This window comes from Salvelinus alpinus, chromosome 32 (genome assembly GCF_045679555.1).
Source record: "Salvelinus alpinus chromosome 32, SLU_Salpinus.1, whole genome shotgun sequence".
NCBI lineage: Eukaryota > Metazoa > Chordata > Actinopteri > Salmoniformes > Salmonidae > Salvelinus > Salvelinus alpinus.
Window position 1 is genome coordinate 15,221,524 of NC_092117.1, and position 26,065 is coordinate 15,247,588.

At 45.1% G+C, this 26,065-nt stretch overlaps 1 protein-coding gene across 34 annotated transcripts in view; it reads right to left on the bottom strand.

The window, feature by feature from the left end:
* LOC139562635 (calcium/calmodulin-dependent protein kinase type II subunit gamma) overlaps positions 1-26,065 on the bottom strand; it is a 105,134-nt gene that overhangs the window by 21,779 nt on the left and 57,290 nt on the right. For 18 of the 34 annotated variants that reach the window (XM_071380495.1, XM_071380473.1, XM_071380493.1 and 15 more), the window contains exons 4-14: positions 23,874-23,928; positions 22,919-22,984; positions 19,142-19,214; positions 15,645-15,747; positions 12,586-12,669; positions 12,397-12,491; positions 8,328-8,450; positions 8,050-8,133; positions 7,899-7,941; positions 6,974-7,033; positions 3,668-3,711 (exon numbers count right to left, since the gene is read on the bottom strand). In XM_071380495.1, coding sequence (XP_071236596.1) covers positions 3,668-3,711; positions 6,974-7,033; positions 7,899-7,941; positions 8,050-8,133; positions 8,328-8,450; positions 12,397-12,491; positions 12,586-12,669; positions 15,645-15,747; positions 19,142-19,214; positions 22,919-22,984; positions 23,874-23,928 — 830 coding nt within the window. Of the gene's footprint in view, positions 1-2,539; positions 2,573-3,667; positions 3,712-6,973; positions 7,034-7,898; positions 7,942-8,049; positions 8,134-8,327; positions 8,451-12,396; positions 12,492-12,585; positions 12,670-15,644; positions 15,748-19,141; positions 19,215-22,918; positions 22,985-23,873; positions 23,929-26,065 lie in introns of all 34 variants that reach the window. The other 16 variants (XM_071380497.1, XM_071380496.1, XM_071380474.1 and 13 more) reach the window with 3 other exon arrangements.

Below are 26,065 nucleotides of genomic sequence, written 5' to 3' on the forward strand. Positions count from 1 at the left end.
CACTACATGACCAATAGTATGTGGATACCTGCTCGTCGAACATCTCATTTCAAAATCATGGGCATTAATATGGAGTTGTTACCCCCTTTGTTGCAATAACAGCCTCCACTCTTCTGGGAAGGCTTTCCACTAGATGTTGGAACATTGCTGTAGGGACTTGCTTCCATTCAGCCACAAGAGCATTAGTGAGGTCTGGCACTGATGTTGGGCAATTAGGACTGGCTCGCAGTCAGCGTTCCAATTCATCCCAAAGGTCTTCGATGGGGTTGAGGTCAGCGCTCTGTGCAGGCCAGTCAAGTTCTTGCACACCGATCTTGACAAACCATTTCTGTATGGACCTCACTTTGTGCACGGGGGCATTGTCATGCTGAAACAGGAAAGGGCCTTCCCCAAACTGTTGCCACAAAGTCGGAAGCACAGAATCGTCTAGAATGTCATTGTATGCTGTAGCATTAAGATTTCCCTTCACTGGAACTAAAGGGCCTAGCACAAACCATGAAAAACAGCCCCAGGCCATTATTCCTCCTCCACCAAACTTTACAGTTGGCACTATGCATTGGGGCAGGTAACATTCTCTTGGCATCCGCCAAACCCAGATTCTTCCGTCAGACGGCCAGATGGTGAAGCGTGATTCCTCACTGCTCCAGAGTCCAACGGCAGCGGGCTTTACACCACCCCAGCCGACGCTTGGCATTGTACATTGTTGATCTTAGGCTTGTGTATGGCTGCTCGGCCATGGAAACCTATTTCATGAAGCTTCCGACGAACAGTTCTTGTGCTGACATTGCTTGCCGATGTGGTTTTGAACTTGGTAGTGAGTTTTGCAACTGAGGACAGACAATTTTTACGCACTACGCGCTTAAGCACTTGGTGGTCCAGTTCTGTAAGCTTGTGTGGCCTACCACTTCACGGGTGAGATGTTGTTGCTCCTAGATGTTTCCACTTCACAATAACAGCACTTACTGTTGACCGGGGCAGCTCTAGCAGGGCAGAAATTTGATGAACTGTCTTGTTGGAAAGGTGGCATCCTATGACGGTGCCACGTTGAAAGTCACTGAGCTCTTCAGTACGGGCCATTCTACTGCCAATGTTTATCTATGTAGATTGTATGGCTGTGTGCTTGATTATATACACCTGTCAGCAACGGGTTTGGCTGAATCCACTAATTTGAAGGGGTGTCCACATACTTCTGTATATTTAGTGTAGGTACTGTAGGTGACTGCACATGCAAGCACTCCACATCTCCTATGCCTCATCCCTACTCAATTCCAGTCCCAAGGTCTGCAGTACTGCTGGTTTCTATCATTCCCCTCTAATCAGGGAGTAATTCAGACCTGGGACACCAGGTGATTGGAATCTCTGGTCAATCAGTAACACTGGTCAATCAACTGCCAGGGAGAAAATAAAGCCAGCAGTAATGCAGATTTGACTACCCCTGTCCTGTTGGTCACTACAGAGAGGCTGTGATTGGATGACCACTTCAGAGTGTTCTTTGCCCTGTGACATTCTCTGTCCTGTGACATTCCCCAAAAGATGTATCGGTCACTACTGGGTTGTTGCTGCTAAAGATTATTTTGTAGGCAACCAAGACAGAAAAAATTAAAGTGGGAAAAAAGAGAAAGTTTCTCTTAAAGGGGAAAAACATGAGGGTTCAATAAATCCTCCAAAACTTGAAAAATAAAGAAACAAAAAATATAGATATTTACAATGGCACAAATGCACCCTATTCCTGTTGCTAGGCCAAGTCTGCTGCCATGGGTTACACTAACATTGCCATGGTAATCAGTGCGTCTCTGGGAAAGTGGAATGGGGGGGGGGGGGGGTCACTTGTGTGTCCCTTTTCAAACAGATCCTGAAAATTACTTCAAATGTTTTCTCTCCTATACAGACAAATGTTCCGTAGGCTTTTCCCTGCATCAAAAAAACAACATTGAACTCTATCTATGCTATTTCTTTTCTGCTACAGTTATTTTTTCCGGCTCTTTGGAGGGTTGTGAGGGAGAGACCTTGGCTATGGTTTGGGGTTTGAGTTTCTGGCTTGGCACTGACCTACAGCTTCTTTCTGGGCAACCCTGGAGCTGTGAGCCAATGTGAGGGATGAAGGGACCTACTCTGGGGGGAGACAGTAGGCTAGTGAGTCCATAGACAGGTAGGCTTGGCCTGGCTGCTGGGGAGAGCATTGAGGGGAAATGCAGATGCAGGAAAGGGATGGTGTGTGTTTTTTGCGTGTGCGCATTTGTTCGTGTGTCTGTTTGCGCATGTATGCGTGTGTTAGCCCATGTACTGTAGATACTGGTTCTGTGGAAGGGAAATGGTTATGGTGGTGAGAATGCTGGAGATGTTGGATGGAATTGAGAGAGCCAATGGAATTCCAACAAGACAAACTGCCACAGACCCTCTAGCATCTCGACCGAGAGAGAAAGAGAGAGAGGGAACAAAAGAGAGAAGGAGAAAGAGAGAGGGAACAAAAGAGAGAAGGAGATAGAGAGAGAGGGAATAAAAGAGAGAAGGAGATAGAGAAAGACAAAGCAGATCTCACCATCAAACAAACACTGGAGCTGGACTTCCTTTTCTGAACAGATTGCAACAGAGAGGAGGGAAAAACAGGGCATCATAGGGAAAAATGAACCAATAAAAATAGAGGGGAAAAAATGAAGCTGCCAGTTAGATCCCACAGAGAAAAAAACATCCACAGGAGCTTGAAGGACAAACGGGAAACATAGAGGGAGGGCTTTCCACCAGTAAAATAAAATGACATAGCTGTAAAGCAATATGGATCCATTAAGTCATATTCAACAAATTTATGATCATGACCAATGATATCATGCCACAGATTACAAACACCTGCGTGTGTCCAATGGAAACCTATATTTACTTGTGACCTGAAGTGTTTGACATGAAACCCTGATGAAGACGGCTTAGCTCTCGAAACGTTGGTAAATAAATGATTGCGTCGGAGCTACTAGAATGTGCAGCTTTTCTTTTTAACGTTAAGGCGGGTTGTGTTGCTTTAGACCTGGTTATTGTTTGGCCTTTGTCGACCACGGCAGTTCACTGCATGCACTGACTCCTTGTTGAAAACCAATGATCTTTCACCATGCGGATCACTCGGATCACTCAGGATCAGAGGAGAGGTTTTGCTGGTGAAAGAAATCATCCTACTTGTCTTTCTGTGCTAACTGTCTGCACACACAAAGATACACACTCACACACATCCAAACTGAAAATCATAACTTTACTATCAATTACTATGGGTGTAGATTATATACCATTTACACAATCTGGACAGCTGATATCGACAGTGAAGTAATATTTATCTATAATAACCTTGTACCGTTCCTCCCAGCAAGCGATATTTCAACTGCCTGTCATTTTATAAACATTACAGACACTGAGTTGTGAGACTTGGGGAAGGGGAGGTCAAAACGCTGGTCTCTCCGTTCCCACAGCCTACACTGGAAATCTGTCTCCTAATGCCAACACACTTCTCAGGAAAATAGAGAAATAGCAAGAGCAGAAGAGAGAGAGAGAGAGAGAGAGCTGAAAAGACAGAAGAGAGAGAGAGAGAGAGCTGAAAAGACAGAAGAGAGAGAGAGAGAGAGAGCTGAAAAGACAGAAGAGAGAGAGAGATGAGGCACAGAACTTCCATACAGCTCAAAACACTTACCTTCACTCCACCATCCGACTTCTTGTTTAGTAAACTTTTGCATGCTGAAACAGAAGAGGGAGAGGGACAGACGTTAGGACATGACTGGCAACTAATCTAGAACAAACCACGCCCAGCGTCAATCAACCAGGAGCCATAATACTGTAGGAGGAAAATAGAGGACAGTGATGTCACAAGCCTCTGTGGTCACTGAGGTGAAGACCTGCTCAGTAGTCATCTGACCTGCTCAGTAGTCATCTGACGCTTGGACATTGAAGACTGTAGGGAGCAGGGTACCTGTATGTACAGTGAGAGCAGGGTGGTACAACAGTACCGTTTCCTTTTCAGCATGCCTCACAGACATATCACATGCTCTCGACGCCACACACACTGTACACACATTACAGTACCTTGCAAACGCTCACATAGAAAAAGAAAAACGACAGAGAGTGAGACATATAAACACACAGAGAGACACAGAGACGGAGAAAAACACACACACAAACACATATATAGGATAACCTTCAATCAGGTCTCAAAGATCCTCAAAGTCCCTTACCTTCCATTGAAAAATGTAGGAAGGAGGGCAAGGGGAAAAGAGGGCAAGATTTGTTTTTTTAAAGGTCAGTATCTTCATATATCGTGACAACAGGCAAAAATTGGTCTCAGGCTCGTTCGCAGGTGGTTCATGCGATGGTGGTTGGTTGGTCATATCAAAAGCTTGGCATGCATTATCCACAGCAAACTACAGCTCCCAGAGTGCAGCTCAGCTCCCAGAGTGCAGCCCAGCTAAAGGGTGCATCGTAGGGGGGAAAAGGGAGACACCCTGCCTGCCAGGCATCTAAAGCCTAGACTGTACTGCGGTTGTAAGCCGTAACCAGTATATCTTCGTTCAACTGCTGCAATTAAAACAATTGAATTCCATCTATCATCCAGGCGGGAGAAACAAGACAACAAACAGCAACAGAAAGGGCCACGGGGTCGTGTCCAAGTGTTACGCAAAGCTTCTGTGGGCGTGACCCATCACCAACCAACTCAAGCTGCCAGTGACATAGTGCTGTTCTTTCACCATAGGAAGGTTCACGACGGGAAGAAATCAAACGGAGCAAGCAACACGAAAGAGATAAAACGAGAAAGAAATCAGAACCACCCAGGTGCATCTGGTAACCCATGCAGGCTTGCAGAGGCACAGATACATGCTGGCTGGTTGGAGGTGCCAGTCCATGCAGGCGAATGCAATGAGGCTGTGGGGTATGGGCATCAACTGGGCATTGATTAAGATCTGTGGATGTTAATTGGACTGATTTGCGGGGGAAAAGTAGGGTGTGGGTGTTTGTTAGTTATTTTGTTTTTAGAGCTAAGACTGCCCAAACGTTCATTGGCAAAGATTTATTTAGTGGAAAGAAAGAGAGACATGCACACACTAGGTAGGTAGACTGGCACACATATTGTGCATGCACACACACACCCAGTCCTGTTGTATCAGCGCTGTGACTTAGTGTGCATTAATAACCTAAATCAGGTTAATGTTAAAGGTGTGAAATATGTCTGAATATAGACAAAATAATGTAATTATTATGGAAATTATGGAAATATTTCTGTCTGCTATCAAACAGCCTCAGACAGCTCTAAATATAGCAGACTAACCAACATCATCGTTAAGTTTGTAGACGACACGACGGTGGTAGGCCTGATCGACGACGAAACAGCCTTTAGGGAGGTCAGAGACCTGGCAGTGTGGTGCCAGGACAACAACCTCTCTCTTAATGTCAGCATGACAAAGGAGCTGATCATGGACTACAGGGAACGGACGGCCGAGCATGCCCCCATTCACATCGACGGGGACGAAGTGGAGTAAATCACTGGGGCCGAGCTTCCTGCCATCCAGGACCTCTATACCAGGCGGTGTAATTGTCAAAGACTCCAGCCACCCAAGTCATAAACTGTTCTCTCTGCTACCAGACGGCAAGCATTACTGATGCACCAAGTCTGGAACCAAGATGAGCCTGAATAGCTTCTACCCACAGGCAATAAGACTGCTAAATAGCTAGTTAAACAGTTAACTAAATAGCTACCCGGACTATCTGCATTGACCCTTTTCGCACCAACTTTTTTGACTCATCACATACGCTGCTGCTACTGTTTACTATCTGTCACTTTACTCCTAGTTATATGTACATATCTACCTCAATTACCTCGTACCCCTGCACATCGACTGTACTGGTACCCCATGTATAGGCAAGTTATCGTTACTCATTGTGTATTTATTATTACGTGTTTTTCTTTTCTATTATTTCTCTATTTTCTTTCTCTCTGCGTTGTTGGGAAGGGCCTTTCACTGTTAGTCCACACCTGTTGTTTACGAAGCATGTGACAAATACAATTTGATTTGATTTGACTCCCTACCTGCGTGAGAGAGCACACGTGTGACAATGAGAACTATGTCTGTCACCTTCAATTCTCATTTCTTTAGAACATCACACAATGTTGATGCGTTGCCAAGGGCTAAAATAGAACTCCTTTCTATTCCTGCCTCTCCCCATTGGTTTATAGAAGCAGGTACCCACGTGCCATCTCCTCATTGGTTATACCCACGTGGGTGATTGAAAGACGAACTGTGTTGCCGGTTGTCGTGGTAATACTATGAAAGTTTAGATGCCAATCACCATATAAGTTCAAAGATGAAAAAGCCTGGAACGAGGAGAGATGACTAGAAGCGATTCGGTTGACCGTTTTTTGTGTGGATTAATTGTCAGAGTAGAGGACCTTGTGCATTTCAGGTAAAATAACAACCTAATGCTTATATCCCAGGACAAATTAGCTAGCAACAGCAAGCTAACTAGATAAATTGCCATAAATGTTTAATGCTTTTCGACCTGTCCCCAAATTAATGTCATTGGTTCAGAGTTTGTTTTGATATTTTAACCTCCGTGTTGTGATCGCGTTTGGTGTGGGGGGACAAAATACATGTATGCACGATGGCGCACGCGCGCAGCCGGTTTGGGTTCCGTGTAAGCCTTAGGGAGGGCCAGCCTTGGTTCAGAGTCCTGTATCACTCAGAGGGTGTAGTGTAGGGGTGAAGAGGGAGGGAGGGGGTTTGGAGGGCAGCGGGTGGGGTGTGTGTGTGTGTGTGTGTGTCTGTGGGATGTCTTGATGGGAGGATGGCCACTCTAGAGCTGTAGAGTATGTGCCAGTGCGCAGGTCAGTGGGGGGTGGGGGGGAAACCAAGGGTCAGTGGCGGGCACTCCAGGCCACATGCTAACAAACCAGGGGGCAGTGTTGGCACAGTGCCAGGCTACTGCGGCTCCCCTGCCCTGACTAACATACCTTCTGAAGCAAGAGCAGCTGTGCTGGTGGTGGCCGCAGGGCTGGTGTGCTGTCGGCCCACTATTAGACAGAGAGGCATTCAGTTGGGAGGGACCAACCAGGGAAGAGGCGTGGCCTCTCTAGAGCACAGTGTCACTTACTTCTTTAAGTGCCCCCCCCCCGTTCACACCACTCACCCACCTTTTTCATCTCATAGATGATGTGAGGAGGGCGGGCAGATACATCCATGGGCTCCAAACTGTATATCCTACCGATACTTACGCCAATGTGCACACTCGATGTTAACAACAACAAAAAACTTCAATGGCCTATCATTGATCACAACCGACTATAACAAAAGATTGCCACAAAAAACACAGAGATCAACAAGTGACAGTTATGCAGTGTTATGAAGCAACATTGTACACACAACACTACTTTCTTACGAGCAGAGAGCTCTATGTCTAATGTCTGTCCTCCACGATAGTGCTTTATAGAGTGGCCTTCAGACGAGGCTGAGATAAGCTCTTTACGTGCTGCTAGGATTTGAAATGGTAGTCTGAAATGTCTCAATTAGCCAGGAAACGTGGGCCATAGAACTTAGTATCCCAGTATTCCTTGGCACGCAGGTGGGTTGTGGATGTATACAAGGACAAACAACCTACTCTACACATCTGCACTTTACAATGCTCCTTATTATAAAGGTCACTATCTTATTTATAAAGTCTATAAAACAACAAAAAGCTCAATGCATCTACTTAGGGAAGTGGTTGAGAGAGTGTTCAAGGCAGTTTCCTCTCCAAGGGAAGTTCAATCTGAGGTAAGGACACTAAACTTCTGAACATACAGAATTTATTATTGCCTATCTTTGGATCACTTTGACGAACTAGAACGCAGAAGAACACTAATGCCATTCTAAATGTGAACACCCAGATGCCCCCCTCACCTGAGAAGTTTCTGGTCACCAGCATGGTGGTAAGGATGGCTCCCTGGAGAAGACAGAATACAGAGCTAGGACAGGGGTGTATACAATCTCTCTAACACAACAGATATATGTGTGTGCACCCAAGTGAGTGTCAGTGTCTGTACACCCTCACCTTGAGTTTTCGCCTGGCGTTGAACTTGCGCAGGCACTCCACAGTCTCTTGGCGATGCATCATGGAAGCCACAGTGGAACGTTGCTGGTCGGGGGAAGAGGAGCAGAGAAGAGGTGGAAAGCAGAGAAGTAACAACAAATGAATGATTACGCCATCACAGCACCAGTTATGGAGGTAAAATGGGGCCAACGTTACCATAAATGTAATAGCGATACCGTACTCAAGTACATCCAAATTGAATGACGTGTGAGTGATAGCCTGGTGATGGGGTGACTTACGCAGATCCATGGGTGCTTGAGAGCCTGGTCAGCAGTGATCCTCTTGGCAGGGTTGATGGTCAACATCTGGTTGATCAGGTTCTTGGCTTCGGGGGTCACTGTGTCCCACTCTGGGGAGGGGAACTGGGAGGGAGCGAGGGTGGGGGGTGAGAGAGAAAGAGGAGAAATTATTAGAGATGCGCATTAAGTAAATACGGTACAATGACAAATACACAGATAAACATACAGTGAGTTCCAAAGGTATTGGGACAGTGACACGCTTTGTTGTTTTGGCTCTGTACTCCTGCACTTTTGGATTTGAAAGGATGCAATGACAATGAGGTTAAAGTGCAGAGGGTATTTTCATCCATATCGGGTAAACCGTCTATAAATTACAGCACTTTCTGTACAGTCACCCCATTTTAGGAGACCAAAAGTATTGGGACAAATGATCTGATATGTGTATTAATGTAGTCCAAAGTTAAGTATGTGGTTGCTACCATGATTACAGATAATCCTGAATGAATCGTGAATAATGATGAGTAATAATATCATACTCCAAAACAATGCTAACCTCCCCTGTTATTGTAATGGTGAGAGGTTAGCATGTCTTGGGGGTATGGTATTTGTGCATTTGTAACTTTCTCACTCATCATTATTCACGATTCATTCATGACTACCTGTAATCATCATAGCATCCACATTACAGTGCCTTCGGAAAGTATCCCGACCCCTTGACTTTTTCCATATTTTGTTACATTTCAGCCTTATTCTAAAATTGATTAAATAAATAAAAATCCTCATCAATCTACACCATACCCTATAATGACAAAAATAAAAAATGTTTTTAAAATGTTTGCAAATGTATTAAAAATACAAAACAGAAATACCTTATTTACATAAGTATTCAGGCCCTTTGCTATGAGCCTCGAAATTGAGCTCAGGTGCATCCTGTTTCCATTGATCATTCTTGAGATGTTTCTACAACATGATTGGAGACCACCTGTGGTAAATTCAAATGATTGGACATGATTTGGGAAGACACACACCTGTCTATAAGGTCCCACAGTTGACAGTGCATGTCCGAGCAAAAACCAAGCCATGAGGCAAAGGAATTGTCCGTAGAGCTCCAAGACAGGATTGTGTCAAGGCACAGATCTGGGGAAGAGTACCAAAAAATATCTGCAGCATTGAAGGTCCCCAAGAACATAGTGGCCTCCATGAATCTTAAATGGAAGAAGATTGAAACCACCAAGACTCTTCCTAGAGCTGGCCGCCCGGCCAAACTGAGCAATCAAGAGAGAAGTGTGGCTCACAATTGGCCCAGTGGCGTCCGGGTTAGGGGAGGGTTTGGCCGGGGTAGGCTGTCATTGTAATATAAGAATTTGTTCTTAACTGACTTGCCTAGTTGAATAAAGGTAAAATAATAAATATGTAAAAGGCCATGGTCAGGGAGGTGACCAAGAACCTGATGATCACTCTGACAGAGCTCCAGAGTTCCTGTTGAGATGGGAGAACCTTCCAGAAGGACAACCATCTTTGCAGCACTCCACCATCAGGCCTTTATGGTAGAGTGGCCAGACTTAAACCACTCCTCAGTAAAAGGCACATGACAACCCACTTGGAGTTTCCCAAAAGGCACCTAAAGGACTCTCAGACCATGATAAACAAGATTCTCTGGTCTGATGAAACCAAGATTGATCTCTTTGGCCTGAATGCCAAGCATCACGTCTGGAGGAAACCGGCACCATCCCTACGGTGAAGCATGGTGGTGGCAGCATCATGCTGTGGGAATGTTTTTCAGCGGCAGGGACTGAGAGACTAGTCAGGATCGAGGCAAAGATAAACAGAGCAAAGTACTGAAAGATCCTTGATGAAAACCTGCTCCAGAGCACTCAGGACCTCAGACTGGGGTGAATGTTCACCTTCCAACAAGACAACAACCCTAAGCACACAGCCAAGACAACGCAGGAGTGACTTCAGGACAAGTCTCTGAATGTCCTTGAGTGGCACAGCCAGAGCCCGGACTTGAACCCAATCGAACATCTCTGGAGAGACCTGAAAATAGCTGTGCAGCGAAGCTCCCCATCCAACCTGACAGACATTGAGAGGATCTGCAGAGAAGAATGGGAGAAACTCGCCAAATACAGGTGTGCCAAGCTTCTAGCGACATACCCAAGAAGACTCAAGGCTGTAATCGCTGCCAAAGGTGCTTCAACAAAGTATTGAGTAAAGGGTCTGAATTCTTATGTAAATATGATATTTCAGTTTTTATTAGCAAACATTTCTAAAAACCTGTTTTGCTTTGTCATTATGGGGTATTGTGCGTAGATTGATGAGGGGGAAAAAACTATTGAATACATTTTAGAATAAGGCTGTAACATAACAAAATGTGGAAAAAGTCAAGGGGTCTGAATACTTTCCGAATGCACTGTATCTCAACACACACCACAGCACGAGGCTCTTTGTGATTGAGACTCATTGAATTAGTGAGTACTATGGTAGAGATATTGAGGAGGAGGAGGAGGTAGTGCTGGTCATGGTGGGCCTTTCCGCTTCATTCGGCCGGCCGCCCAAACTAATGCCCTGGCTGGTCCTCATAATCACATTGCTTCCAGACTGCAGCTCTCCGTCACACGCAAACACATTATAAAAACACATACACACACACACATTACAAACACACACACATTACAAACAAGCATGCGCACCAGAAATGCGTACACACGCGCAACCCGTGTGTGCACACGTACACACACACACACTGCAATCACACACAGACACACAAACACACACAGAGAGTACACACATTCGCAAAAAAATCTGCCCACATTGCAGAGATGCCAAACAACGAAGCCTGCTTTCTAATTACGAGGACTTATGAGGAAATATAATTGAACTGAATGGTGCTTTCAGACAGCAAATTAAACTAGATACAAAAATAAATAAATGGAATCATAAATTGAAAGTCGGGGCGTACTTGGACATTGCTGCATCGGAAAAGATTGCACCAAATCAATTACTGAAGCCAAAAACAATCCATGTTTATTCAGTTGCATTACACCTCACCCAATCAGATCTGATAAGACAATGAGTCAAGACATGAGAAGACCGTATGAGTTGAATTAAGTGCTAACCAGAGGTGGCCAACCATCCTCCTGGAGAGCTACTAGCTGTGCAGGATTTTGCTCCAACCCAGTTGTAACATATCTGAACCTGAATTAGGAGGTAGTTAGTTACTAGCTGGTTAACAGCTACTTGTTAGATACTACTGCACTGTTGGATCTAGGAACACAAGCATTTCGCAACATCCGCAATACATCTGCTAAATATGTGTATGTGACGGATAAAATTTGATTTGATTTAGTAGAACGAGCTCTCCCAAGTCCTAAACCAAAGGTATACAGAAAGAATACAAAACACAGTCCTGCTGCATGTATACACATCAGAGCATCCCTGTTAGTTTGTATTCCTCACACAGTAGTTGGAGTTGTGTCCCTGGGCTGCCACAGTGCTGTAGAGTCTCCTAGGCCCCTCCCCCTGGGTTAGTAACTGCAGAGGGCTGCTCTGACAGCCTCAATGGACAGAAAACACAGCTCTATCGCAGCCAATTAAAAATTAACGAGAGCAAAATATGGACCGGGACCGTTTGGGTCGTTACGGGGAGCTGAAGGGTATGTGTGCACTCAGACAGGCACACACTCTCCCTGGTGTGGTCCGTTGAGCACACACACATGCAAACACACACACACACACACAGTGTGAGGCTCTTTTGAGCTCTTCCCCCTCTCCTCCCATCAGTTTAGTGTTAATGGCCTGAGTGCTGCTAAAAGCTCCTTCAAGCCCAACCCAACACCACTCCGCTGCTTCCCTACAGCTCTCCCTCCAGCCTTCTTCTCTCTTTCCCAAGGCCTCATCCAAACGTACACACACACGAGCGCAAGCGAACACGTGCATGCACACATACACACTGGTCTCTCAGTGAATTCAACATAATATAATCATGCACACACAAATCTGTTCTAATCCCATTGAGGTGAATGGTAAACAGAGAGAGGGGGGGGGGGGGGGGCAGATGGTCACTACTCACATCATAGGCCCCAGCCTTGATCTGCTGATAGAGCTTGTGCTGATCTTCATCCCAGAAGGGAGGGTAGCCCACCAGGAGAATGTACAGGACCACACCTGCACACAGAACACACACGGGGGGGGGGGGGGGGGGGGGGGGTTAGTACACACACACACACACGCGCGCACATTGAAGGAGGGAGTCACTCACCACAGGCCCAGATATCCACCGGCTTGCCGTAGGGGTCCTTCCTCAAGACCTCTGGAGAGAGGTAGCCTGGAGTGCCTGCAAAACCTACAGCAGCAAATAACGTGTTAAAAGGAATTAAACAACAAAGTCTAGGATCTAATGTAAAGACATTGCAAGAGAAGTGTACCAACACAGCGTTCTATCATCCCCATTCAGGAGAGAGCTCTACTCTGCCCTACAGTGAAACTGAGAGTTTTTTTTATTGTCCAGCCAAATTAATTGTAGGTAGATCATTGGAGATGTGGTCTTACTTATTCATATTGACCCTGACCTCTGACATGAACCTTTGACCCTAGACTGCAGTTACCGCCTTTTTGCTTGTTACACCCACTGAAATTTCCATGACGATTTTTTTTTTAATACAATCTCGTGTTAGTATATTTATTGGTATGTGGCTGTCAGTGTCATATAGTTTGAGACTTGTATCAGCAAAGAACAATAAATAATACCAAGGTTTACCGTAGACACCGCAGCCCAAAGCTCAGTGAAACCAAGGAAAAAGGCAGTAACTGACATGTGTGATGGAAGTTACTGCCTTTTTCCTTGGTTTCGCTTTAACTTTTTGCTGTTGCTGCTAACATGAACCCCCATTTTCTCCATAACACAACAGGATATTTGTATATTTGTCCACATGAAGCATGTACAGTTGAAGTCGGAGGTTTATATACACCTTATAAACTCAGTTTTTCACAATTCCTGACATTTAATCCTAGTAAAAATTCCCCGTCTTAGGTCAGTTAGGATCACCACTTTATTTTAAGAATGTGAAATGTCTGAATAATAGCAGAGAGAAGGATTTATTTCAGCTTTTATTTTTTTTCATCACATTCCCAGTGGGTCAGAAGTTTACATACACTTAATTAGTATTTGGTAGCATTGCCTTTAAATTGTTTAACTTGGGTCGAACGTTTTGGGTAGCACTTCCACAAGCTTCCCACAATAAGTTGGGTGAATTTTGGCTCATTCCTCCTGGCAGAGCTGGTGTAACTGAGTCAGGTTTGAAAGACTCCTGGCTCACACATGCTTTTTCAGTTCTGGCCACAAATCTTCTATAGGATTGAGGTCACGGCGTTGTGATGGCCACTCCAATACCTTGACTTTGTTGTCCTTAAGCCAATTTGCCACAACTTTGGAAGTATGCTTGGGGTCCTTGTCCACTTGGAAGACCCATTTGCGACCAAGCTTTAACTTCCTGACTGATGTCTTGAGATGTTGCTTCAATATATCCACATAAATTTCCTTATGATGCCATCTATTTTGTGAAGTGCACCAGTCCCTCCTGCAGCAAAGCACCCCCACAACATGATGCTGCCACCCCCGTGCTTCGTGGTTGGGATGGTGTTCTTCGGCTTGCAAGCCTCCCCCTTTTTCCACCAAACATAATGATGCTCATTATGGCCAAACAGTTCTATTTTTGTTTCATCAGACCAGAGGACATTTCTCCAAAAAGTACAATCTTTGTCCCCATGTGCAGTTGCAAACTGTAATCTGGCTTTTTTTATGGCGGTTTTGGAGCAGTGGCTTCTTCCTTGCTGAGCAGACTTTCAGGTTATGTCGATATAGGACTCGTTTTACTGTGGATATAGATACTTTTGTACCTGTTTCCTCCAGCATCTTCACACGGTCCTTTGCTGTTGTTCTGGGATTGATTTGCACTTTTCGAACCAAAGTAGGTTCATCTCTATGAGACAGAATGCGTCTCCTTCCTGAGCGGTATGACGGCTGCGAGGACCCATGGTGTTTATACTTGCGTACTATACTAGGCCTTTGGAAATTGCTCCCAAGGATGAACCAGACTTGTGGAGGTCTACAATTTATTTTCTGAGGTCTTGGTTGATTTCTTTTGATTTTCCCATGATGTCAAGCAAAGAGGCACTGAGTTTGAAGGTAGGCCTTGAAATACATACACAGGTACACCTCCAATTGACTCAAATTATGTCAATTAGCCTATCAGAAGCGTCTAAAGCCATGACATCCTTTTCTGGAATTTTCCAAGCTGTTTAAAGGCACTGTCAACTTAGTGTATGTAAACTTCTGATCCACTGGAATTGTGATACAGTGAATTATAAGTGAAATAATCTGTCTGTAAACAATTGTTGGAAAAATTACTTGTCATGCACAAAGTAGATGTCCTAACCGACTTGCCAAAACTATAGTTTGTTAACAAGAAATTTGTGGAGTGGTTGAAAAACTAGTTTTAATGACTCCAACCTAAGTGTATGTAAACTTCCGACTTCAACTGTATTTAATGTATAAAAAATTTAAATAACACATTTTTGACCAAATGTGCAGTTACTGCTCTTTTGCTTGGTAGGGCAGTATTAATGAGTAGCATTTTGATCTGACACGAAGGAACCAGCCAGGCTTCCATTCAGAGATGTCTAGTCTGTCCCTGGAGTGGGCACAGACATCTGCCTCTTTGGCAATATAAAACCAATTCTGCCAATTTGGAGCTGATTCCTCTACACTGATCTAATAAACATATATTAATGTATGTGGGTACTCAGCGAAGGCCTGCTGGCCCTGGTTTCTCTCTGGGGTCTGGTGTAAGTGACAGGTTCAAACTGCTCTGACTTGAAAGATAGAGACGGGGGGGACAAATCAAATAGTTCTCCGATTAAAGGTGAGGAGCCCTACTATCAATACTGAACAACTTCTGGCCTCACTACCTTGATGTGCAAATACCAAGTGACATCATGCCAGTCAGTGAGAGATGGAGGGATGGTAGGCAGAGAGATGGAAGGAGGGAGGGGTGAGCAAATTATAATGCAGAAAGAGGAGAGGAATGAGTGGGAGGAGAAAGGAGGAGGTAAAGAATTGTCATTAGCCCAGAGGACTGCAGTAGTAAGATCAGTGACACTACCATTAAAGCCCAGTGTACTGATCACCCATTTTTATTCACTGAAGACTGACTTCTGACTTCTTCCTGCCATTGTACATCTTTCCTCTTGGTTTTTCTGTCATTACTATCATTAGTCTTTTTATGTCATGTACATTTGAATGTTCAGTCAAACTCTTACCGAACCATGCTTGCTCGTCTCCCTGCACGTCGATGGCCAGCCCAAAGTCAGCCAACTTTACTGCAGCTCCCTTCAGCTTACTGGCCAGGAGCAGGTTTTCTGGCTACAGACCAGAGCAAAACCACAGAGACAGATAAAGAGAATCAATCAATGAGGCGAAACTAATTGAAGAACAAACTCCATCAAGAGGCTATAATATAAAAGTCACAGACAGAGTTGAACTGTGAGGTCCATGTACGCTGACCGCAAAACATGACACGTATCTCGCTCAGAAATTCCATGAAAAAAATGTACTGTAGGTGAAAATGAAGACAGGCATGAATCATTAAAAGTCATGTGTGTCAGAAGTGGGTGGACATACATGGAGTGTACCACAGGGGGTCAGAGAGGGGCGTGAACGTAATTGTGTATGCGCTTCAATGCGGTGCCGAGTGCCCTCTTGGGCCTGGCTCAGTTTGATTCATGCTGCGACGGGCGCGTGACACTTTTGCTAAGTCTCTCTCTCTCAGGAGATAGGGATACAGAGAGAAAGAGAGGGGGAGAGAGACAGAGTGCAATAGAGACCTGGAGAACAGAGAAAGAGGTAAAGGGCAGAGGAGAGAAAAAGAGAGAGTAGACAGACAGAGACAGAAAGACAGAGCGCGAGAGATGACAACCGTCGGGATGAATTAGTCTCTAGACTGGGGCTGCAGCAGTGTGACGTCATACAGGTTGCCATGGTAACCCGGCTGCCACCAGCACCTCTCTCCTCCCCTTTTCTCTTCCCTTGTTTACCTTCAGAAATTCAGCCTCTGGAGATGCCATGCAGGCAGCCAGCCCATTGTGATGGACTCTTTGTGTGTGTGTGTGTGTGTGTGTGTGTGTGTGTGTGTGTGTGTGTGTGTGTGTGTGTGTGTGTGTGTGTGTGTGTGTGTGTGTGTGTGTGTGTGTGTGTGTGTGTGTGTGTGTGTGTGTGTGTGTGTGTGTGTGTGTGTGTTTGGGGGTGTTCATCTCTTCTTTCCCTCCATGTACACTACCGTTCAAAAGTTTGGGGTCACTTAGAAATGTCCTTGTTTTTGAAAGAAAAGCAAATTTTTTGTCCATTAAAATAACATCAAATTGATCAGAAATACAGTGTAAACATTATTAATGTTGTAAATGACTATTGTAGCTGGAAACTGCAGATTTTTTATGGATTATCTACATAGGCGTACAGAGGCCCATTATCAGCAACCATCACTCCTGTGTTCCAATGGCACGTTGTGTTAGCTAATCCAAGTTTATCATTTTAAAAGGCTAATTGATCATTAGAAAACCCTTTTGCAATTATGTTAGCACAGCTGAAAACTGTTGTTCTGATTAAAGAAGCAATAAAACTGGCCTTCTTTAGACTAGTTGAGTATCTGGAGCATCAGCATTTGTGGCATCGATACAGGCTATTATAAGTTTTACCCCTTTTTCTCCCCAATTTCGATCTTGTCTCATTGCTGCAACTCCCCAACAGGCTTGGGAGGCGAAGGTCGAGTCATGCGTCCTCAGAAACATGACCCGCCAGCTTAACCCGAAACACCGTTCACCTGACGACCGAGGTCAGCCTGCAGGACCCGGCCCGCCACAAGGAGTAATTGGAGCGCGATGAGCCAAGTAAAGCCCCCCGGCCAAACCCTTCCCTAACCCAGACGACGCTGGGCCAAATGTGTGCCGCCCTATGAGACACCCGATCACGGCCGGTTGTGATACACCCCTCTTGTTCCATGCTCATATGGGCAGTGTGCGTCACGGCTGGATAGGCTGTGTTTCTGCTGTCAAAATTCATAACCAACAGCTTTTGGTTGGTCTTAAATATCCCTACCAGCGCTGCCTGAAATTAGCCCTTTGGATCACGTTTTTAAGGACACACCTATTTCCAACCCTTCCCATCTGAACGCAAGCGTGCTGATGTCTAACAGGTAAATGGTCAAACCTGGCGTTGGGGCTGGAAAATGCCATTGTGCCAGTTTTTACATGATGAAATTGCAAACGTGTGTTTGACACTAATGCTGTTAACGTCAGATGAAAATAGAGCCCTTCGTCTTTATCTATGTCTCTAGTGCAACTGGGCCCCTCTCTCTCTTTAAAATGTCCAAAAGACATAGCATCATAGCATGGAGGTGCCGAGACCTCACTCCATGCTAAGAGCAAATATCATACACACAAGTGTTTTACTATCCTTGTGGGGACCAAACAATTGATTCCCATTCAAAATCCTACTTCCCCTAAGCCTTAACCTAACACTAACACTAAACCTAACCCTAATTGCAACCCTAACACTAACCCCTGAGCCTAAAATAGCCTTTTTACTTGTTGTGACCGGCAAAATGTCCCCACCTGTCCGAATTCTCCTTGTTTTACTATCCTTGTGAGGACTTCTGGTCCCAAAAAGGATAGTAAAACCAAAAACACACACACACTTCATTATTTCCCCCTCCCTTACTGCTGGTCTCTGCGTTGGAGGGCTCTCAATCTGATGGCAACAATAGTTACAATGCATTTTGACTTTCGTGGAACACCTCCCAGCCTGCCAGCTGAATGACGGATGGTTTTACTGGTAAATGTATTCAGAATAATGGTGTTGATACAAGATACAGTTGTAGTAGTATTGGTAACAATGCTTTCAGTGCCGTGTTTATAAGAGCTGTACATTCAAGTGGCACTCTGTGATGTTCAACATTCATCTTGTAGACTAGAGCACGTAAACGGCTTGCTCTTGACAAAGGTAAGCATGCCTTAATGTCAAGCATGGGTCTGTTTTTCACCTAAACAAAAACAAAATAACTCTTTGAAGTGTGTCCTATTGTTAATACTGGAGTATGGTGATAAGTATCCTCAGGCTAGCCAGCTTTGTGTCTATTCGCTGTGATGTCACCCTGGCTATAAATAGCAGCCAAATGGTGTTTGTCTGCTTTCGTCAGAGATACAGAGAGAGAGAGAGAGAGAGATAGAGAGAGAGAGAGAGAGATACAGAGAGAGAGATACAGAGAGAGAGATACAGAGAGAGAGATACAGAGAGAGAGAGAGAGAGAGAGAGAGAGAGAGAGAGAGAGAGAGAGAGAGAGAGAGAGAGAGAGAGAGAGAGAGAGAGAGAGAGAGAGAGAGAGAGAGAGAGAGAGAGAGAGAGAGAGAGAGAGAGAGAGAGAGAGAGAGAGAGAGAGAGAGAGAGAGAGAGAGAGAGAGAGAGAGAGGCTGGGGGATGATAATCACCTGAAATGCACTGTCTGGCTCAGTGCCTCTACGCACAATTCATCAGCACCAGCCCAGTCACTCTCTCTGACGTCCGAATATTTTTTTTTCATTTGCTCACGTGTGTGCAATTTTGTGCGAGTTTTCATTGGCTTACGTATACACGCATTTGTGTGCGTGTGTATGCATATGACCCTTTAAGGTTGCCAGTGGGAGGGATTTGGGGGTTGGGGGCATGATGATGCACCTCCCCCCCCCCAAACAGGTATTGCACATTGCCATGGTGATGGATTGCTCACCTTGAGATCCCTGTGCACAATGTCATGCTGGTGCATGTGGTGGACACTCTCCAGGATCTGATTGATACACTGGCTGCAGAGAGAGGAGACACAGAACGCACACATCAATGCACAGCAGACACATCACACCCACCACACACTGACACAGTCAGGGGTAGGAACTAATGGAAACCACTGGTTTATGGATCAGATGAGGTGAGTTTCCCCTTGCTGTTTAAGCACTTTGAGCACTTTGAGATTCACTAAATTAATCCAATTCATGACTACTGCTGATTCTTATTATTAGAAACAGTGAACTACAACTACAGACTGATCGAGACAGACAGAGGGAGACAGAGAGAGACAGCGAGAGATAGACTGATCAAGACAGACAGAGAGAGAGACAGAGAGAGCGACACAGAGAGAGAGCCAAGAGAAAAACAGAGAGAAAGAGGCAGACAGACAGAGAGAGACTGAAAGAGAGCAAATAGGGAGACTGAGAAAGACAGAGAGATGCTGAGAAAGAGAGAGGAAGAGCAACTGTGCAGAGGACTCTGTGTGGAGTCAGAGGAACCTCGCTAGCCTCAGCCCTTTTTCCCTAACAGCTCTGTTTTCTTTGAACCCAAAAGCCTGCGAGACAGCAGATATATTAGCATGTCCCCTCAGCGCCAAGGCAAATTTCCTACTGTCGACCTCACATCTGTCATATCCTCCCCACAATCTGGCTGGACGAATTACACACACGCAGTTATATTCCATCTAGATGGGCCTACCCCTCCAATGGAGTTTTAAAGCAAACGTTGAGTAATACTGAAGTTGTTGCTTTTTGGCCCTACTCTAAACATTGCCGGCGACTGCCAAGGTGAATTATCTGCAGTTTTCCACGGTCTGTGGGTAAAAACAACCACCTATTTGGGATACATTATCAGAGATTTCATCTGTAGACTCACCACAACTGCCATAGTGAATAAGGTCATTATCAACTTCAGTATGTGTGAGGAGAAGTGGGGTTGATAGTACAGGGTCCGGTTCCTGGTTTTTGGTTCAACCTTCTATTTACTCTCTAACACATTGTATTACTTAAAAACTGAGCTGAGCAGCCACTAATGTGCTGTTTTACATCAATCGAGCCTTAAAAACAACAGCCCCTTTCCATCTAGTCAGACTGGGTTAAAAGTGGAGGAAGAAGACAATAGAAGAGGGACTGTATAATAAAAGAAAGAGAGAGAGAGAGAAGAGAGTGGATGCTATGAGAGACGGGGTCCTAGGAGGCCGTGGTACTCGTGATATATTCTCTGTGTTTTTCTTTCAGAGTAATCAGGAGAAAAGCATGTCTTGTGTCCAAATTTGGCCAAATCTGTGCACTGCATTCCATTCCACTATGCAGGCACCAGAACTGCCTTTACCCAATAAAGTCTCCCCGTCTCTTGCCCTCTCTCCCTCCTTCAGTCTCAGGGAGACATGGGCCTACACACACACACACACATTTTCAGACCCCATTTCCCCTTCACTCTCTGTTGCCCCTCTTATCTTTCATACACATTGTTCTCACTCTACTCACATTCTTTATCTCCCCCCTCCTTGTCCCCTCTCCTCTTTTTCTCACCCTCTCTTGGTTATCCAGTCTCTTTCCCTGTCCCTCTGTTTCTGCATCTCCCTCTCTTCTCCATGTACTAGTGAGGAGTCACACTCCCAGAGGCATTTTTCACCCTATCTATCATATTCACTCTCTTCCTCTTCTGCTTGATTAAATGAGCAGCTCAGGCATCGTGGTTGAGCCCGACCCCAGAAACTCTTTGCAGCCAGAACAGAGCAATGCGCCTCCATAATGTCCACATGCTGACTGCAGCTTCCTTCCCCCTCTGAGAGCCACACTCACCCCTGGCCCACACCAAGTTTCACTCTCTCCCACATGGCACACAAACACCCTGCCAGGACAATGCTCACCCTAGGGAGGAAGGCATGAGTGTGGTACTGTATAGTTATACACAACGTCCATGTGGTGAAGAAGAGGATGTATTTTCCCGTATTAAGTTCAAATGTACAAATGTTTCCAAAGGTACATGTTATGATATAGATACAGCTGGGTTTCAACGGAAGCCAAGTGAGGCCCAAACAAACGTAGGTTGGGGGCAACAGTTGCAGTGTTGTGTGTTCTCAACATGGATTTAGAATGATAGTGTGTACTGTACTATATACAGTACTAGTCATAAGTTTGGACACCCTTACTCATTCAAGAGTTTTACTTTATTTGTACTATTTTCAACATTGTAGAATAATAGTGAAGACATCAAAACTTTGTAATAACACATATGGAATCATGTAGTAACCAAGAAAGTGTATATATTTGAGATTCTTCAAAGTAGCCACCCTTTGCCTTGATGACAGCTTTGCACACTCTTGGCATTCTCTCAACCAGGTTCATGAGGTAGTCACCTGGAATGCATTTCAATTAACAGATGTTCCTTGCTAAAAGTTAATTTCCTTCTTAATGCGTTTGAGCCAATCAGTTGTGTTGTGACAAGGCATGGGTGGTATACAGAAGATAGCCCTATTTGGTAAAAGACCAAGTCCATATTATGGCAAGAACAGCTCAAATAAGCAAAGAGAAAAATGACAGTGCATCATTATTTTGAAAGTTTCTTCAAGTGCAGTCACATAAACCATCAAGTGCTGTGATGAAACTGTCTCTCACAAGGATCACCAAAGGAAAGGAAGACCCAGAGTTACCTCTGCTGCAGAAGATAAGTTAATTAGAGTTAACTGCACCTCAGATTGCAGCCCAAATAAAGTAACAGACACATCTCAACATCAACTGTTCAGAGGAGACTGCGTGAATCAGGCCTTAATGGTGGAATTTCTGCAAAGAAACAACTGCTAAAGGACACCAATAAGAAGAAGAGACTTGCTTGAAGAAACACGAGCAATGGACATTAGACCGGTGGAAATCTGTCCTTTGGTCTGATGAGTCCAAATTTGAGATTTTACGTTCCAACCTTACGTTACAGTCTTTGTGAGACGCAGAGTAGGTGAACGGATGATATCCGCATGTGTGGTTCCCACCGTGAAGCATGGAGGAGGAGGTGTGATGGTGTGGGGGGGCTGTGCAGGTGACACTGTCAGTGATTTATTTAGAATTCAAGGCACACTTAACCAGCATGTCTACCACAGCATTCTGCAGTGAAACGCCATCCCATCTGGTTTGCGCTTAGTGGGACTTTCATTTGTTTTTCAACAGAACAATGACCCAACACACCTCCAGGCTGTGTAAGGGCTATTTGACCAAGAAGGAGAGTGATGGAGTGCTGCATCAGATGACCTGGCCTCCACAATCACCCGACCTCAACCCAATTGAGATGGTTTGGGATGAGTTGGACTGCAGAGGGAATTGAAAAGGAGCCAACAAGTGCTCAGCATATGTGGGAACTCCTTCAAGACTGTTGGAAACGCATTCCTCATGAAGCTGGTTGAGAGAATGCCAAGAGTGTGCAAAGCTGTCATCAAGGGTGGCTACTTTGAAGAATCTCAAATATAAAATATGTTTGGTTACTACATGATTCCATATGTGTCCTTTCAGTGTTGATGTACAATGTAGAAAATAGTAAAAATAAAGAAATACCCTTGAATGAGTAGGTGTTCCCAAAATGTTGACTGGTACTGTTTGTGTGCATATAGGAGAGTGTGTTTGTATAGTGTGTGTGTGTGTGTGTGTGTGTGTGTGTGTGTGTGTGTGTGTGTGTGTGTGTGTGTGTGTGTGTGTGTGTGTGTGTGTGTGTGTGTGTGTGTGTGTGTTCCCACCTGGCATCAGCCTCACTGTAATACTCTCTGGCAACAATGTCTTCAAACAGCTCTCCACCGGTGACACTGGGAGGAGAGAAACAACAGCTTAGTTGACACATGGACACCAGTCTGGAACCATGATGGTATGATGGCAAACACCCAGTCTACCAGAGACAACAGGAAACACAGCCCAGAGAGAGCATGTTCCACTGGACACACACACACACACACACACACACACACACACACACACACACACACACACACACACACACACACACACACACACACACACACACACACACACACACACACACACACACACACACACACACACACACACACACACATAAATGCATGATTTATGCAAAAGACAACATAGTCTAAGACAATTAAGTAGGTGTTTTGGTTGAGTAAGGATGTTGCCAACAATTGGGGCTAGGGTGTAACCCCAAAATGTGTCCTCTGAATGCCCTGTGGGGACACAGTGCGTGTCACCTTATCCTCTCCCCCTGTCAGAACAGACCCAGTAGACTGTGTTCTACATAAAACTCTCAGAGTACACCAGTGTTTCCCAACTCTAGGCCTCGAGTTTGTCTAAGGCCACAACAAAAATGTGGGCCGTTGGGGGGGGGGTACTCAGGGACTGGAGTTGGTTAACACTGGTGTACACCACTGCTGATACCCATACACACCATCACAGCCTCTGGAGTACAACAACAAAGTAGATATTACTGTAACTAAAGAAATAAACCTTTCTGGTGGTTTTGGGTATTAGATGTACTCATGATAATAATATGGTAATTTAGCAGACTTGAATACACATAGTCATTACATGTGGCCTCTGTAGAAATCAAAGCCACGTTGTATTCTCTGGTGTTATAAGCAGTAAGCACCATTAAGTATGAGAGTTGTGAGAGTATACGTGCCAGAGACAGCAGTGGGACCGGCTGACAGGTATTAGTACACTCACAGGTCAAAGACGAGGTAATGGAAGCCTTCCTCTGAGATACTTTCGTGTAGTCGTACTGTGGGACAGACAGACAGACACACAGACAGACAGGGAGAGAAACAGAGAAGAGAGTTAAATAACAGGCATCTCTTATTTCCGTGTCTCTCGCCTCGTCAATTACCCACTCCGCTTTCGCCCGGAGCCCCAGGGACGCACTTAGGACAGTGAGAGCTTGTTTGTGCCACGTTGTGACCTACAGTTCCTGGAAAGCAAGATATTTGCGTGGGCAAACGCATACTCCCTCAATCCCCTGTTGCCTCTGGCTGTGGAAGTGAAGCTCCTTCTGGGTAGGAGGTTACGCCGTTTCATTCAGGTGACAGGAGCAGGTGTCAGTGGGAGAAGCATTGCACTGCCACTTAAGTCCTGTAGCATGTCTGTTCCCGGTCTTCAGTGGCCAGTATAATACACACGATGTGTTAGCATGTGGCATGTGTGGCGTAAGAGAACAAGTTTGAATATACTGTACGTGTGAGTAACACCTCAGTGATATACAGACACAATGAGATCCAAACATTCCCCATTCAAATTACCCCCCCCCCCCCCCATTCCAATGACACACACGCACCCATGTCTGACATGCCTCTGTGGGAACAAAGGGGAATGATGTAGATGTTCCCACTGAGCTTCTGTGCTCACCATGGAATACCAGGATTTCCACTGGGAACACACAGACTTCCAATGCTAAAGCCATTCAAAGCATTGGGGCATAGTGATTTGTCCCTCAACACATCGTCTAAAATCGCTCATGGCACACGATGGTGAGCAACCTTACAGGATGTGTGTTTGTGAGTCAACATGTGCCTGCATAAGTGTGTTCCTGTACTGTAGTGTTTAGTTATGTTTGATAGGATGTGAAGGCCAACAGTACGTATCAAGGGTAGGTGGTGTGTGTGAGTCGTGTGTGTATAGGCCTGCAATGTCTGTCACGTGTGTGTTTATGAGTGCAGAAAGAGAGCAAAAGGGAGCTAAGATGCCACAGTGAGGGGGCAGAGAGTCAGTGTGCGTGTGTATGTGTGTGTGTTGGAATGAATTAGCTTGCCCTGCCAGCGGCAGTGCACTCCATTCCTCCCTCCCCCTCTCTCTACCTTTCTCTCTCAATTGCTCCCTTTGTTAGGAGTTTATCTGCAGTCCAAGCAGAAAACATGACAAGCTGTCCCTTTGACAGAGAGGCGAGGTGAGGTGAAGGGAGAGAGATGGAGAGAAGGAGTGTGCTTTAGGGGAGATAGAGAGAGAGAGAGAGAGAGAGAGAGAGAGAGAGAGAGAGAGAGAGAGAGAGAGAGAGAGAGAGAGAGAGAGAGAGAGAGAGAGAGAGAGAGAGAGAGAAAGTGATAGAAAGAGAAAGTGATAGAAAGAGAAAGAAGGGGATAGGTGAGAGACAGATGGGGAGGGCGGGTGGACCAGCAGAATGAGATGCCACTGGAGAACAGAGAGAGAGAGAGAGAGAGAAGAAAATAATATTGGAAGGTAACAGAAAGAGAGAGAGAGAGAGAGCAGAAAGAGGAGGATGAGAGAAGGAAAAAGCAATTGTGAAGAGAGTTGAATGCAGAAAGAGGGAAGATAGAAACGAGAAGCAAGTGAAAGCAAAACAAAAAATGCAGAAGGAAGGAAGAGAGAAAAAGGAAGTAGGTGCTTGCGTGTGTAGTTTGAATATGTGACTGGGTGAAGCTCATTAATATAGTCAGGCAGTAGGAGAAGAGGCATTCATGCTGTGCTATGAACTCTTCTCTCATCCTCTCCTCCATCGCTTTATCCGGTCCTCCCTCCCTACCTATCCCCCTTTCTCTCTTTCTCTGGCTTTGAAAGTGTAATTACATGTTGTCTCACTGGTCTGCTTGCTGATGCCTGCTCACACCCACCTGCTCTCACCCACCTGCTCACCCACACACACCACACACACCACACACACACACAGTGCCCCCGTCTTCAGCCACACAGCTCACCACCAACACAAATCTCATGAATTTACATTCCTGTTACACATACCTCACATACACACGCACACATTGCACACGCTTGCACAAACCTGCATCAGTGGCGGTTGGTGCCATTTAAGATGACGGAGGACAATTATTTTTTTTCATTAGCATGGCATTATTTCTATTACAGCATATTGGATGACTGTCATATTCTATTCACCCAGTTTAATGTAACAT